The sequence below is a fragment of the Ranitomeya variabilis genome, chromosome 6, assembly GCF_051348905.1.
Source record: "Ranitomeya variabilis isolate aRanVar5 chromosome 6, aRanVar5.hap1, whole genome shotgun sequence".
NCBI classification, from domain to species: domain Eukaryota; kingdom Metazoa; phylum Chordata; class Amphibia; order Anura; family Dendrobatidae; genus Ranitomeya; species Ranitomeya variabilis.
In genome coordinates, this window is record NC_135237.1 from 406,979,755 (window position 1) to 406,995,983 (window position 16,229).

Here is a 16,229-nt window from a genome sequence, read left to right on the forward strand (position 1 = left end):
AACCTAGCAAAAAAGCCAAGCAAAAAACAAGTGTGGGATTGCACTTTTTTTTGCAATTTCACCGCACTTGGATTTTTTTTTTTCCCCCCCCCGTTTTCTAGTACATGACATGGTAAAACCAATGGTGTCGTTCAAAAGTACAACTCGTCCCGCTAAAATAAGCCCTCACATGGCCATATTGACGGAAAAAATAAAAAAGTTATGGCTCTGGGAAGGAGAGGAGCGAAAAACGAGAACGCAAAACCAAAAAAAGCTCCGGGGGTTAATGTCGAATTTTTATCTTTCCCTTTTTTTTTTATTATAGCTGTACACTTCTAATTTTACCTGCTTTGCTTTGCAGACAAATGGTTGCGCGAAGTTTACTGGACACCTTAAAAGAAGTCAGTGATGATGAGAAGGATTGTATCGCTGTGCTAGAAAGGGTTACAAAACTCTCAGAAGATTCTGGTATGTGCTCATTTATGACATTGAACACTTCTAAGCTGTCCTGCAATATATGTGCCGCTTGAATTGTGCTTGTCATTTCCTATTCCTGACCACTTACGTGACACAATCCCCATTATGTAATACTGATACTCTTATTCCTGTGCAGAGCCCACAGTACGAGCTGAACTCATGGAACAAGTGCCTCACCTTGCTATGTTCTGCCAAGAAAACAGGCCATCAATTCCCCATGCTTTCTCCAAATATCTGCTACCCATTGTAGTGCGGTATCTCGCTGACCAGAATAACCAGGTTTGACTTTTATTTTCTTTTGTATACATTTTTTTAAAGTGTTTAAGGTTGAAGATGTAGATTCAGAAATTGCATACTTCTTAATCTGCTCTGCCAGCCGAGTTTTCCACAACACTCTGTGACCATTGTTTGTTTATGGAGCAATAATCTAGGGACGGTGGGTTTGCTGTGATTAATTTGATGGTGCCAGTACTAGTGTGTTCTTATAGAATGGTTGCTTCTTTTGCATTTTCAGTGACTAGCCAGGCCTTTCACACCACTGATTGCAGTGCATGTGGATACTGGCTTCCAATTTTATAGCGCTTACCTCTAGATTATGCTACAATGTTTCTTGGCTTTATTTTCTTGGGTTTTATTAACCTAGTGTGTAATATAATTGCTTCAGGTTAGAAAGACGAGTCAAGCAGCTTTGCTGGTGTTACTTGAACAGGAGCTGATTGAAAGGTCAGACGTGGAGAATAAAGTGTGTCCGGTGCTCATCGATCTCACTGCCCCAGATAGCAATGATGATGTCAAGACTGAAGCCGTAGCGGTGAGTTTTAAGATAAAATATATATATATATATATAATTTATTTACCCTTGTGTAACTGTGACATGCATTTTCATCATGGGTCAGTAAGGAACATATGAAACCAGCTCAGGAGATGATCTGGCTTATTACCAGGCAGATGCCAGCTGTGTGACTTAGCTGGCATCTGCCTGTAACTGCTGCAACTGCAGTTTGGTTCATTTTTTGCAGTGTAGCCACTTAACCTCTTAACAACCGCCGTTACGCATTAAAACGACAGCCGCTAAGAGGCCTTATTCCCTCATCACCATTTTAAAACAACAACCGGAAATAAGCTAGTGGCCACTGCACAGGCGGCACCATCTTGGAGGAATTTTTTTTTTCTCTCCAGTAAGATGGCGCCGCCAGCGCATGCGCAGTAGCAGCTATCGGATCACAGCTTTATACACCAATAGCTGCTACTGCGCAGGTGCCATTTTCAAATGGATTTTTTTTTTCTAGCTGAATAACATCCAGAACATGTATTATTGGAGCACCACATGAAGACAACCCCGTCCCTTTGTCTAGTCTCTGTAGATTGGAGCTGCAGCCACTACCGGTTCTCGCTCTGCTGGGACAAGCGGTGAGGCCAGGAAGGTTATTGGAGGTCACAGCTGCTAAATTGCTGTAACATTACTGACGTCACAGCGTGAGAACCTTCTGCGTAGCGTGAGAAGCGGCAGTTCTTTTAACTGACTGTAAACTGAAGATTCATGTATTGTTTGGACAGATCTACACTATATTTTTCTTATCCTGCTTTTAAAGCTAACTGCTATTTTACCTTAGTGTGGTGTCCATCTACCCTATCGTTCCTGCAAATCTAGTAAAACAGAACAAAATACTGTATATTTTGGATGTGCCCTGTACATGTTCACCAACTATCTCAATAAAAGTAGTGGGTGAATGTAAGGATGTCTTTGTTGCTGGGTTTTGTTTTGTTTTTATAATTATGTGACAGTTTGTAATCCATTTTTTGTATAATTTCCTTCATAGATAATGTGCAAAATGGCCTCAATGGTGGGTAAAGATATAACCGAGAGGCTGATACGTCCTCGGTTTTGTGAAATGTGTTGTGAATGCAGAATGTTTCATGTCCGTAAGGTATGTTCTCGCCACTTTCACTCTTGCTCGTTTTTGCACATTCCAGTGTGTTTTCTATGTTTGGCATATGGCACAAGTAAAATTTGTTTCAGTCGGTGTGATTCAGTCCCATGTAACACAGCCTTACAAGGAGAAGTAGCTCCCTAGTACCAATACCTGTTTTTTGTTCAATTTAGGACCTGAAGAAATCTCCGTTTAATAAAGTAGTAATACATCGGCATAACAGGTAGACTTACTGTAATGTCCCAGTTAGGATTCAGCCCTTACAGGGAGCTGCCTATATAAAATTTGGTAGGTTTCCAGGCGTGTGACAATTCAACCATTTCCCTGCATTTTGGTCACTTTGGAGTCGGGCTGCAATCTCTTGACAAAGAGGTATAGCCTGCTAATCCGATACAATGCAGAATGAAATCTGTTGGTTGAGAAGCAAAATTATATGATATCCAATACTCTAATTATACCAATTATGTTGTAGACACAAGCAAAATGTTTTTCTACATGCATCTCTGCCTTTTTAAGGTTTGTGCAGCCAATTTTGGGGATATCTGCAGTGTTGTTGGCCAAGAAGTCACCGAGGAGATGCTGGTGAGTTTGATAACAGTTGTATGATTGTGACTATAGGTTATGTATCTGTAACACATCTTATTTTTTTCTCTGTTTCAGTTGCCTCGCTTTATCCAGCTGTGCTCAGACAATGTATGGGGTGTACGGAAAGCCTGTGCCGAGTGTTTCATGGCTGTGTCGTGTGCGACTTCCCAAGAGCTTCGTCGGACTAGGCTCTCTGCCCTCTTTATTAACTTAATAAGTGACCCATCTAGATGGGTAAGTTTAATGGTTTGCATTTTGACATTTTGAACACCCGTCATCTTTTTGTGTTTTAAAGGGAACCTGTCACCAGATTTTTCCATTAATAAACAGTCCCCACCACCTTTCAATGACCTTCAATAGCACTCCCACAACCTCTTCATTAGATTACAGCTTCCTTGCGTACCTAAGAAAATGCTAATCAGCGCCGAATGTTCCAATGGTTTTTCAAGACCATGCTCAATGCCTCCCCTGTCCCTGCAATCGCTGTCTTGCCAGCCTTGATAGAAGAGGCTGACATCTCCTGCATCATCCCCAATCTGTTCAGTTCCCGCGCCTGCACTGAAAAGTCCAATAGCAACAGATGCACAGTAGACACTGGGGATGACATCAGCCACATCAATCAAGGCTGGATAAAAAGCTATTGTGGGGATAGACGATGTGCTGAACAGTTGGAGACGCCCATTGGACTGCTCAGTGACAATTAGCTTATGAAGATGAACAATTATAAAAAGTGTTTTCTTGGGTATTAAGGGAGAAGTGCTTAGACAGCAGAATGATGATCTAGACAGTTTATATAGGGAAAATCTGGTGACTGGATCCATTTAATTTTATGAAAGAAAAAGGAATCTACACTAAAAAAAAAAGTAGTCAAATAAATTAACCTGAAAGTGTTACATAGAGACATAATAGAATTCTATAAATGGCATTAAATTGAAAGTAACTAAGCTTTCATTACTTTAATGCCCTGCCTTACCCTCTATAGTATTTTATTTTTTTTGTCTTTCCTCTGTGTTCCCTGATGTGACTACACATGCACAGTAGCATCTATCTGAACGTGATAGGTGCTAATGCGCAGCCGACAGCACCATTTTGATGGTGATTTTTTTTCTCTTTTCAGCACAGCAATGTAATAGGCACTAACTGACAAGTGATAATGAACATGCGCCACCATTTTGATGAAGTGACATTTTTTTTTTCAAATATTCACATTAGTATATTCATTATGCAAACTAGGGGGCAGGTCAGTGAGGGATCAGTGACCTGTCATCAGTCTTCAGTATGAATATATAATCAGAGCACCACATACCCCGCCTTAAGGCACGAGAATCTCATTAACACAAAACTGAAAATAAAGATTAAGAAACAACCACAAGATGGATTTCATCAACCAAGGTATCATTTTATTCCGTATAACGGCGCCGACCTGACAGTGTCTGTATGTTACTGTGCACAAGCCTGCTGACAGGTTCCCTCTAATGCAGATCTGACCCATAAATTAACAGCAAGAGCAATCAGTCCAGGAGGAATAAGATTACTTTAGTAAGATATGATACTATGCAATGTTGTAATAGAGGTACTATTGAATTATACAATAAAAGTGAAAACTATACTTAAAGTAGTTAAGAAAATGATTAGTGCCATTAACATTGCGTTCTATTAATACAGGTACGCCAAGCTGCCTTTCAATCTCTTGGGCCTTTTATTTCTACTTTTGCAAATCCATCAAGTTCTGGTCAATACTTTAAAGAAGAAGAATGTAAAACCGCAGAGGATGTAAAGCCAGATGAAGCCAGTGAGAGGTTTGTCCTTCAGTTCTTTGTGTGCATGGTGGTGCAGATTGACAATAATAATAATAACATTAATAATTTTATTTATATAGCACCAACATATTCCGCAGCGCTTTACAAATTATAGAGGGGACTTGTACAGACAATAGACATTACAGCATAACAAAAATCACAGTTCAAAACAGATACTAAGAGGAATGAGGGCCCTGCTCACAAGCTTACAATCTATGAGGAAAAGGGGAGACACGAGAGGTGGATGGTAACAATTGCTTTCGTTGTTCGGACCAGCCATAGTGTAAGGATCGGGTGTTCATGTAAAGCTGCATGAACCAGTTAACAGCCTAAGTATGTAAAAGTACAGACACAGAGTGCTATTAACTGCATAAAGTGTATGAGAACATGATGCGAGGAACCTGATTATGGTTTAACTTATATGTATGGGCCACACAGTGATAGGTTAATGCATTGAGGCGGTAGGCCAGTCTGAACAAATGCTTTTTTAGAACTCTGGGGATTGGGGGACATTAAATGTACATACTTATTCTGTCACTATGCAGCACCCACAGAAGGGAGGAAGAGGTATGTGTTGTAAAGGGATTGCAAGGGTGCAGGATTCCGGGGTCATAACTGACGTGCATGGGATGGGAGTAGTATTACAATGAAGACGGGAGGCAAGGATTTCTTCCAGGCTCCGGGGACAAATCCTTAGCATATAATGAAAGAATATAACATTTCTCGGCAACAATACCATTGATATGAGGCATACAGGTAGGACTAGTTTAACATTTCTATAACCTGTATGCCCATATTAATGTCATATACGTCCTGGAGGGTAACAGATTCCCTTTAAAAGAAAACAAATTAACACTGCCTCGTCTCGGAGTGTACCAGGTACAAAGTGCAGGTCCTAGTCACTTTTTTTTTTTTATTCTCTCCAATTCACTACAGTCAATATTACTTTGTTTCCCTCCCTCAGTCTTAAATGCTGATATCCCTGTATTTCTTTTTAACAGATCCTCGAACAGTTGTCTTCTGGAAGATACGGAGAGTGCTACCCCAGAAGATGCAGCCGCAGCACATGGGTCTGAAACAGACCACAGCCCTCTTACCTTCACTGTGAAGCTAGAAACCAATTTGGATGATGATCCAGCTTCCGATGAAATCTTTAGGGTCACCAATAACTCTGTAGACTTTCTTCCACATTGCACTTTGGAGAATTCAGTTGACTCTGTTGAACCAGAACAGGGTTCTCCTGATGCAGAAGCATCGAAAGTTTTAGATTTGCAATTTCAGGAGAGCCCTGTTACTGAGCAAGAGCTATTCAATTCGTTCCATTACTGGAGGACTCCAATTCCTGAAATCGATATAGATCTGGAACTTCGGCATTCACAAGCTGAAGCACACTGCCCAGAAAAGAAGGCAGGAGTTCAGAAGGTGTCATCCCCCGGCTCTCCCAATTTAGCTATGGCTACCAGAAAAGAGCTGGAGGAGATGATCGAAAACCTGGAGCCGCACACAGATGATCCTGATGTTAAAGGTAATCAATTTAGGCTTCTTTTTAGTTTTTCTGTCTCTAAAAACACTACCAAACCTATCAACAAGCTGTGTGATATTGCATGCAGCTTCAATACATACTCTTCACTGAAGCAGTCAGCCATGTTTTCCCATCCATGTCATTGGGGCACATAGCCTAGGTTGTAGCTGCTTCCACTAGGAGGCTGACAATAAGTGGTTAACGGGAAACTATCAGGATGGATAACTCCATTTACCTATGGATATAGAGTTAATCTGCAGGTTAATAGTGTTGGGAAGTTGTCCAACTGCTGTACAGTGCAGCAACCGTAAAAAGAAAAAAGTCATGCTGGCTTTCAGTCCTATTGGTGTGCCAGTGTGGCTACAGTCACTGCTACCAGCACTTTTCCTCTTACTCCTTCATTTAATCTTGTGCTTAAATATTTGCTTCCTTGTTTTTGTGATACCTAGGACAAGGTATCCTTCCCTGTCTGCTCTTCCCACACATGAGGTTTTTTCTCTATAGCAGGAGCATTGACCTTGTTCCTCAGACATTTGTTCTTCATATGGTCTCGGTTAGGCTTCATAGGCCTCCTGCTTGCAAAGTAGACAACTTCCCCTCCCGATTAGACCATTCTAATGGATCACAAGTTGTATTCTTTTTATGTACTCATATTTCACGGAGCTTGTTCTGTACAAATATTAACTGATCATCTTGCCGAGAGTCTTGTTAAATGCCGCTGTCAAACGCAGACAGCGGCATTTAACTACCGCATCCGGCCGGGCGGCCGGAAATGACGTCATCGCCGACCCCCGTCACATGATCGGAGGTCGGCGATGCTTCTCCATTGTAACCATAGAGGTCCTTGAGACCCTGTGGTCGGCGCTCACAGCACACCTGATTTTCTGCTACATAGCAGCGAACAGCAGATCGCTGCTATGTAGCAGAGGCGATCGTGCTGTGCCTGCTTCTAGCCTCCCATGGAGGCTATTGAAGCATGGCAAAAGTTAAAAAAAAAAAAAAAAAAAGTTAAAAAAATGTGAAAAAAATATAAAAGTTTAAATCACCCCCCTTTCACCCCAATCAAAATAAATCAATAAAAAAAAAATTCAAATCTACACATATTTGGTATCGCCACGTTCAGAATCGCCCGATCTATCAATAAAAAAAAAGCATTAACCTGATCGCTAAACGGCGTAACGAAAATAAAAATCCAAACGCCAGAATTACGTTTTTTTGGTCGCCGCGACATTGCATTAAAATGCAATAACGGGCGATCAAAAGAACGTATCTGCACCGAATTGGAATCATTAAAAATGCCAGCTCGGCACGCAAAAAATAAGCCCTCAACCGACCCCAGATCAAGAAAAATGGAGACGCTTCGGGTATCGGAAAATGGCGCAATTTTTTTTTTTTTTTAGCAAAGTTTGGAATTTTTTTTCACCACTTAGGTAAAAAATAATAGGTGTCTATGAACTCGTACTGACCTGGAGAATCATGATGGTAGGTCAGTTTTAGCATTTAGTGAACCTAGCAAAAAAGCCAAGCAAAAAAACAAGTGTGGGATTGCACTTTTTTTGCAATTTCACCGCACTTGGAATTTTTTTCCCGTTTTCTAGTACACGACATGGTAAAACCAATGAAGTCGTTCAAAAGTACAACTCATCCCGCAAAAAATAAGCCCTCACATGGCCAAATTGACAGAAAATTAAAAAAGTTATGGCTCTGGGAAGGAGGGGAGCGAAAAACGAACACGGAAAAACGAAAAATCCCACGGTCATGAAGGGGTTAATATCATCAGTTTTCAGTAGAGGGATTTTTCCCTTCTCTTTTTTTGCAGACAGGCAATAATCCCCAGTTACATATTTTTATCATACACTCCTTTTGTCCCTCTTATGAGGCCACTTTTTTAGGTTCCTTTTAATGCATAGCTAATAAACTTTGTTTCTAGCAGGTTTTCTCACTGTAAGATAATAGGTCATCAATACCAGATCGATGGCGATGTGACACCTGGCAGCCCCGCTGATTAGCTGTTACTGGTGCTGTTGGTGACCAGATGTGCTTAGCTGCAGAACAGCACAGCCCCATCACCTGCAAAGTGGCTGGAATTCTGGTTTGCAGATGCACCCCCTATTCCTACAAATAAGGGTGAACGTGCAGTACCCAGCCTCATCAGCCACAATGCGGTTGACTGAGCTGTGCACCCCCACAACTATTCACATTTGCCCATCAATATAAATGTACCAGATAACCCCTTTAACTACTGTAGCTCCCCAATTAAAAGTGATGAGAAAAGCATTTAATCGTAGATAACAAAAGAAAAAAAAACTTTATGTGCAACTGTAATTCATCTATTAAGCACCTACTTTTGGAAGATACTTAAAGGCAGGTATAATATCTGGCATTTCCACGTATCTTATTGTGAAGTTTTCAGTGTTTCAAAATATGAAGTGAACTGGATGGTAAATAATACAGGCAGCATATGACGGTGTGATATGACTATACTGCTTTGAAGCAAAGTATTTATGAATACTAGTGATGTGAAGACATATTGCCAACAGTGGAGAAGGAAAATCTGAGCATGGCTTTGCTCCTGTAAGGCATATGCTTCAACCATTTGTTCACTTATTTTCTTTGTTCTCTAAACTGTAACTTGTATATACATGGTTAAGTTTTGAGACTGATGCAAATTTTGGTTTTCACAAAGTTTTCCGTTTTACTATATATAGTAGCAATTTGCACTAACTCTAGATTTATATGAAGTGTTAAATTGCAAAATATTGCAGTCGTTCCTTGCCATGAAAATCCCCATGTCAATGTCAACAGAATTTCAGCCCTACTACAAGTTTTCAGTGTTTTTTTTTTCTCCTAAGCTCTGGAGAAATTGTTAATGAGGACAAAGCAGCTGATAACACTGTCCTGTTGATAGAATTATAAGAGCAGACTTGTTGCTTTTAAGAGAGGGCTAGTGCTTGAAATCATTGTCTTCTGTTAGCCATGGTTACCTCCAAGGAAACGTGCAGTCGTGTATTTTGCATTGAAAGTGCTCTACAGGCAAGGACATTGCTGCTTGTATGACTGCCCCTAAATAAACCATTTTTTGGATCATCAGTAACTTCAGAGAGCTTCAATTGCTCTAAAGAAGGCTTCAGAGTCTCCAAGAATGTCCAGAAAGTGTCAGGATCAATTCCTAAAGAAGATTCAGCTATGGGATTGGTTCAGTACCAGTGCAGAGCTTGCTCAGGAGTGGCAGCAGGCAGGTGTCGGTGCCTCGGCACTCAGTGAGGCAGAGACTTATGGAGACTGGCCTGGTGTCAAGAACGGAAGCAAAAAACTGCTTCTCTCCAAGAAGGACATCAAGGACAGACTGACCTTATAATTATACTTCAGTATACTATATAAACATCTGTCTAAAAGACCTAAAAACACAGAAGCGGCAAACTTTGTGGAAAAACAAAACTTGTCCGAGTCTCAACTTTTGTCCATGGCTGTAAGAAAATGTTGTAATTTATGAAATTACATTCTCATTTGTCAGTGACATTTTATCAGACAGCGCTTGTCAGTGTTTTCCCTTCCCTGCTGGGATCTCCAACATTCTCCTGTAATCTATGGGGACATATGACAGATAAATGTCCCTGTTAGTGGCGCAGCAGGAAACTATAAGATTATACATTATTCATTCACAGGAATATATTGTCTGTGTACTATAGGACAGGTCCACAAGTGTTTGAAGTCTATACTCCAGCCAAAAGATAAAAGAACTCTGATATCTCTAATAAAATATATGAAACTAAATAGTCCTTTTAGTACAAATCGTACATTAAAGCAGTTGTCTGGGCAAAATGAAAAGTTCACTGGTGCAGTAAAGAATAACAATCTGGTACTCTCCTAGCTGTGCGACATTACTATACCACTATTGGGGCTGGTGTAGCCATGATTGGCGTCAGTGCTTAGATGACTTTAGTGCATCATCAAAAAACATTTTTTCTGGTGTGCTGCTGAAGCCATTCAGACCACAGTGGGCTTTATGATGGTGTAATGGTAATGTCTCCTCTTCCCGTGTAAGCAACGAGCGGTATACCTCATTACAAATGAGCTGTTTAAAACCTTTTTTTTTCTATTTTTTCCACTTCATTGTGGAGATACGAGCGGCTAAATTTCACTGCTCCTAGTGTGCAAATCTCCTTCAGCCAAGAGGCAGTTGACAGAATTCTCTGGGGCGCTTCCTTTTTTTTTTTTTTTTTTTTTCTTTGCTGCCTAATCATATGAAGACAGTATCATACAGGGGTTAAAAAAAAGCATATGCCCACAAAGAAGGTGAAAACTCTTTTCCAGCGTGGTCTGGGGAGACCGATGTCTCACTTGTTCACACTCAAGTTGATTCCTGTTCCAGCGGTGGGAGAGGAGTGCTGCGGTAAAGAGCATAGTGCAAGCAGAGTTTGTAACATGCAGTGCTCTCGGACTTCTACAAGTGTGTGACAAGAGCTTCTCCTCAATGTCCTGCGCTTCACACTGACGTTATCTGCCTCTCCATGGCACTGTAATGACAGTAAGCATTGGGAGCTAGACTGCTGTGTGATAAGGGTAGATGGAGCAATCTCACCAAACCATGTTGAAAATGCATGTTTTGCCATTTTGTGGGCTTTGGCTTTCTGCCCCTGTATGATGCTGCCGCCTTATGATTTGGCAGCTTCATCTGAGGGTGAAAATTTGCATGGAAACCTTCAAAAAGAGCCTGAAGACCTACTTCTTCCGACAAGCCTACAACCTGCTGTAACCACCGATCGACCAAACCGCTGCACGAACAGCTCTACCCTCACCTACTGTATCCTCACCCATCCATGGTAGATTGTGAGCCCTCGCGGGCAGCTTGCTCTCTTCTCCTGTACCAGTTATGACTTGTATTATGATTACTGTACTTGTTTTTATTATGTATACCCCTCCTCACATGTAAAGCGCCATGGAATAAATGTTGCTATAATAATACTGGACACAGTAAAATTTAGAAGTTCAGATCTCCACACCAAAATGAGGGGGGAGTTTTAATCAGCTCTTCACCCCCTTTATGATGAGGTATGCAGTTACACATAAAAGTTGTGAAATGTCCTCTTTTTAAGTGCTGCTGTCAGAGATTGACAGCAGTATGAAGAGGTTAATAGCAATGTTCATAACTCCGCTATAAGTGCTGATAGTGAGGCAGATGCTGCCTGTTTTACACTTAACTCCTGCGTCTGCTCCATACACAAGCACCAGATGAGTGATGTACTATGACCTCACAAGTCGAGGAGTTAAATGCCTGCCGCTACTAGAATATAAGGGCCTCAGGTTGAATGCCGGCATCACATTTAACACTGAGATGTTCTTCTTGCACTATTCTAGGGACAACACTTGTATGAAGTTGGAAAGCAGTATGAACAGTTATACTAGTAGAATTGTCCTGGCAGCCAATAAGATAAAGCAGTTTAACAATTGTCAGTCTTGTAAGCCATATTGTTGTCATTTTGAAGTGAAAACTCGCTACTTTAGCAATGAATTTAAATTCTCTCTTCTGACGACTAGCCATGACATTAGTATTGCTTCTTACTAATGATCTGAAATATTTTTATGAATTTTGTCTTGTGTTCAAAAAGTCTCCTAAGTGTATGTTTGGACACTAGATGCCATTCAATGGCTTGGGCTAGGTTCATACTGCGTTCTGGCAGTCCATTAGACGGACTGCGTTACACCGCGGCATAACGCGGTGTAACGCAGTCCATTAGCGCTGCCATTAACCCCCTATTTTGGGCGCATTGCCTACGCATGTCATAATGGGCGTGCGCTAGCGATGTGCTGTCATTGAGTGACGGACCCTGGGACGTGGGCTGCAGTGTTTCCGGGTCCGTCACCGCTAGCGCAGATAGAGCATCTGCTAGCTCTATCTGCGCTAGCGCGATCGCATTTCGGCACTTGAGTTAACACAGTCCGTTTAACACATGTGTTGAACAGGCTGCTTTAACGCAATGTGAACCTAGCCTTACTTTGTGCTATGTTGTAGATTTTCCATGCAGTTTATCTTTATTTAGAACTACTGAACATGTGTTTGATTTCTCCTGGTTCCTTTATATTCTGATATCATTATAGGTATAAAGTTGCCTTAGTGCAGAATTAATTAACACATGTGTCTGTGATTGCAGAAACTAAGCATGGAGTAGGTTCAGGGCCTGAGCAGTGTCCGCTTGGCCAATACTGGCTATGTTAGATAACCGGCATCTGTCTCTAGCATCATTCTAACATGCCAGTCTCTGACAGCGACATTTGAATGTAATGCACATCTTTGTTTTTCCCTTCACCCATGACAGCACACCTGAGAGCGGGATCTGCCCAGCCAGGACAGGAAACCTCCTGAAATAAAAGGGCGGTACCTCTCCCCCGCTTCATTTGGGTTTCCTGTCCTGACTGGAACCCTCGTGCTGAGACCCGGGTGGGTTGAAGGTTTTATTATTTTCATCTACTTTACCCACTTCTGTCCTGGCACTGGAAGAACAGGCAAGAGCGCCTGTGTGCCGGCCGTAAGGTATTGGAAGCGCTGTCCGCGGGTCCAGTGAGCCTTGGAGCACGTGCGGGCATGGGTGGCACAGTCATTGGCCAGGCAGCTCTTCTCCATCTACCGCTCTGCTCTCCCTCCTCTGCCTACGTGCCGCAGCTCTGTAGTGAGCCTGACTTCCAGGGGCACGCTCCGCTGACGTGGCGCGCAAAACACGCCGGGAATGGGCGTGACATCAGGGGGGGTGCTCCGGGCCAAGATGGCGGTGCTGTAGGCGAAAAAGGCAGCTAGGACTCGTGGAGACTTGGTGCGTCATGGCGAAGCCGGTGGAGGGGGGAGGCGCATCGGAGGAGGCGGGAAGCGCAGTGGATCCCTTTAAGGACGGATGACCACAGAAGATGCGCTTATGTCCAAAGCTTCCCATCATGGAGGAGGACGACGACAGCAGCAGCAGCAGCTACTGCAGCCTTTTCAGCAGCAGCAATCAACAGTATCTGTGCCTGGTCACCAGCTCGTCTGCACTAAAGGGAACAGCTGCTCGAGTGTCAGAAGTGGCAGCCGTCCCGATCAGAGTTCACAGGACTCCACGGTATCCAGGAGGGACGTTGTATGTATCTGTAGCGCCCCCGCTGCTGCAGGGCCGAGGGGTACCCGGTACCGGGCCTCTGAGTCTCTGCTCTGGGGTTGTCACGGTGGCTAGGCCCGGTCCGTGACCCTGCTGAGGGGCGTACAGTGATAGATGTAGACGGTGATGTTGCGGTGCAGTGTAGATTGTAGTAAATAACGAGGACACCAGGTTGCAGTCTCTTTACCTCTTTACTAAAGATCTCTGGGTCCTAAGTCCGGAATCCGGATAACCAGGCTGCACAAGTCCGGCCGGTCCAATGGCACCTCCAGAGTTCTCTTAGCAGGTGGAAATCTGTGCCTTCCTTCTAGCGCTAGGTGTTGCGGTCCTTCCCTGCTGTGCTTACGGAAAGTCCCCACAACTGTTGTGTCTGTTTCTTAAGTTCCCTCACAACTCGATTAGATGATGTTCTACTAATCTTCCGTCCCTCCCTGATGTTACGGTTAGGACGGCACCCGTATGACGGGTAGGCTCGGAGCTCTTCCGGGACCCTAGAGTCGCCCCTCTCCACAAGTTGCCCCCCAAGACTGCATAGGTGATTTAGGTGAGACAGCCCGCCTTAGACTGACTGTCCTGCCGTTGGTTTAAAGTATTGCCTGAAGCTGAATATTGTAATACTCCCTCGGCGTTCCGGCCGCCGGTTGTGCGCCTCAGTAGGATGTTGCCTCGGTCTCACAGCACGACTCCTACTGGTATTCTCCTTCTTGCTTTGATCTCGTTTCTCACTCAGCACAATCTATCTCGCTTCCAATCCCTCCTTGGGCACCGCCGCTATACTGAGCAGGCACGGTCCCGTTACGTTCGCTCAAGTTGCCAGGCCTCTGTCAGGATCCCACCCCTGACAGGGACCCTACCGAATCTTCTCCCACAACACCCTCTGCCACAAGGTGTTGCCTGGTTCCAACCCAGTCAGCTTTCTGTTCTAACTTCCTGCCTGACCCCCAGTTTTACCAGTATGTGAGGAGTGGCCTAATGAATAGAACCCTTAGCTCCCCCTGGAGGCCCGGCTGTGAAATGTATTGGTGTCTGTGATACCTGGTCAGATGAACTCCTTCAGTGCCATCAGACGTACCATAGCTCCCCTTAGTGGCGGAGCCACAGTACTGCAACGACCAGGACTCTGGGGTGCTGCATATCCCTGATCAGCCTCCGAATCCTGTCATCACGGAATCCGAGGCTTTTCTACAGTCTGTAGGGGAATATCATAGTGAATTCCTGTCCTCCTCCTCCTCTGACAGTGATTATAGGTGGCCGATCTCCGACCTTGCTTTCCGGCCGAAGATACGGTAGACTGTTTAGGGCAGTCAGGTCAACAATGGGCCTGAAGGAGGAGAAAGCACCTAAATCCCTAGAGGATATTATGTTTGGGGGCCTGGAGGAAAGGAGGAAGTGCACCTTTCCTGTTAATTCCATAGATAAAGAGTGGAAGAAGCCAGAGAGATCTGGTAGCCTGCTGTCATCTTCTAAAAGGAGATACCCCTTTGAAGAAAGAGACTCAGTTGGGATAAAATTCCTAAAATCGACGGGGCAGTAGTGAAATCCTCTTTAAAAGGTCAGCCCTTTCCTTTGAGGATTCCGGAGCACTTTGAGACCCGTTGGATAAAAAAGCTGACTGGTTCCTGAGGCACACCTGGAAGGCAGCCGCAGGGGGTCTGAAGTTGGCAATAGCTGGGTCTTATACTGCCCACTCCCTTATGGTCTGGCCTCAACAGATGGAGGAGCAACTTAAGAGTAAGGTCCCGAGAGATGAGATCTTGGCCAGTATGACTCTGTTGCAGGGAGCAGCGGCCTTTCTAGCAGACACCTGAGCAGACTGTGTGGTTAGCGGCTACATCGGCGCTTATCCAATGTGGCTAGATGGACCTTATGGCTGAAGGGGTGTCCGGGAGACCTGCATTCAAAGCATAGACTCTGCTGCATCCCATGTGATTGCCAGTTTCTCTTCAGACAAAAGCTAGAAGACCTTTTGGAGAAGGCAGGCGACAAAAAGAGAGGATTCTCTTGTTTCCTGGTGGAAGCTAGGAGGCCTTCTTTTCGGAGGAGGAAGTTTAATAGGGGACGTCCTCCAGGAGAAAGGAATAGCTGGGAATTCAAGGACAGAACTACATCTTCTAAAAAGACACCCCCTCCCAATGACATCAGCTCAGAGGTAGGGGGGAAGGCTCACCATCTTTCTCCCCACCTGGGTGAACATCTCCCCCAGCCACTGGACCTTAAGTATCATCGAAGACGGTCTGAATATACCACCTAGCCAGTCCTTTGTATTAGCACCCCACAGGAAATCACTAGAACAGCTGTCACTGGAGGCAGAGAACTTGAGACTCTTACAAAAGTGGGTTCTGTGCGAAGTCCCGGAGGAAGAAATAGGAAGGGGATTTTATTCCCCCCCTTCTTTTTGATAAAGAAGCCTGATGGTTCCCTGAGGACTACCATCAGCCTGAGGAAGCTCATCCGATGGATTGTGAATTATTCCTTCAAGATGGAGTGAGTGAACACAGCTATACAGCTGTTATTCCAGGATTGTTTCGTGGCTGCCGCTGTGAAAGACTTGGGGTACTGTCTCACAGTGGCACTTTTGTCGCTACGATGGTACGATCCGTGACGTTCCAGCGATATCCATACGATATCACTGTGTCTAAGGGTACTGTCACACAGTGGCACTTTGGTCGTTACGACGGCACGATCTGTGACGTTGCAGCGTCGTATTATTATCGCTCCAGCGTCGTAGACTGCGGTCACACTTTGCAATGCACGACGCTGGAGCGATAATTTCATGACGTATTTGCGATGTAGAAGCCATTGGTTACTG

At 43.9% G+C, this 16,229-nt stretch overlaps 1 protein-coding gene across 9 annotated transcripts in view; it reads left to right on the forward strand.

Moving 5' to 3' along the window:
• The window catches only part of PPP4R1 (protein phosphatase 4 regulatory subunit 1), an 82,083-nt gene that overhangs the window by 29,927 nt on the left and 35,927 nt on the right, over positions 1–16,229 (forward strand). For all 9 annotated transcript variants that reach the window (XM_077270199.1, XM_077270204.1, XM_077270198.1 and 6 more), the window contains 8 exons: positions 341–447; positions 593–735; positions 1,121–1,267; positions 2,277–2,384; positions 2,904–2,969; positions 3,048–3,206; positions 4,638–4,771; positions 5,773–6,296. In XM_077270199.1, coding sequence (XP_077126314.1) covers positions 341–447; positions 593–735; positions 1,121–1,267; positions 2,277–2,384; positions 2,904–2,969; positions 3,048–3,206; positions 4,638–4,771; positions 5,773–6,296 — 1,388 coding nt within the window. The remainder of the gene's footprint in view (positions 1–340; positions 448–592; positions 736–1,120; positions 1,268–2,276; positions 2,385–2,903; positions 2,970–3,047; positions 3,207–4,637; positions 4,772–5,772; positions 6,297–16,229) is intronic.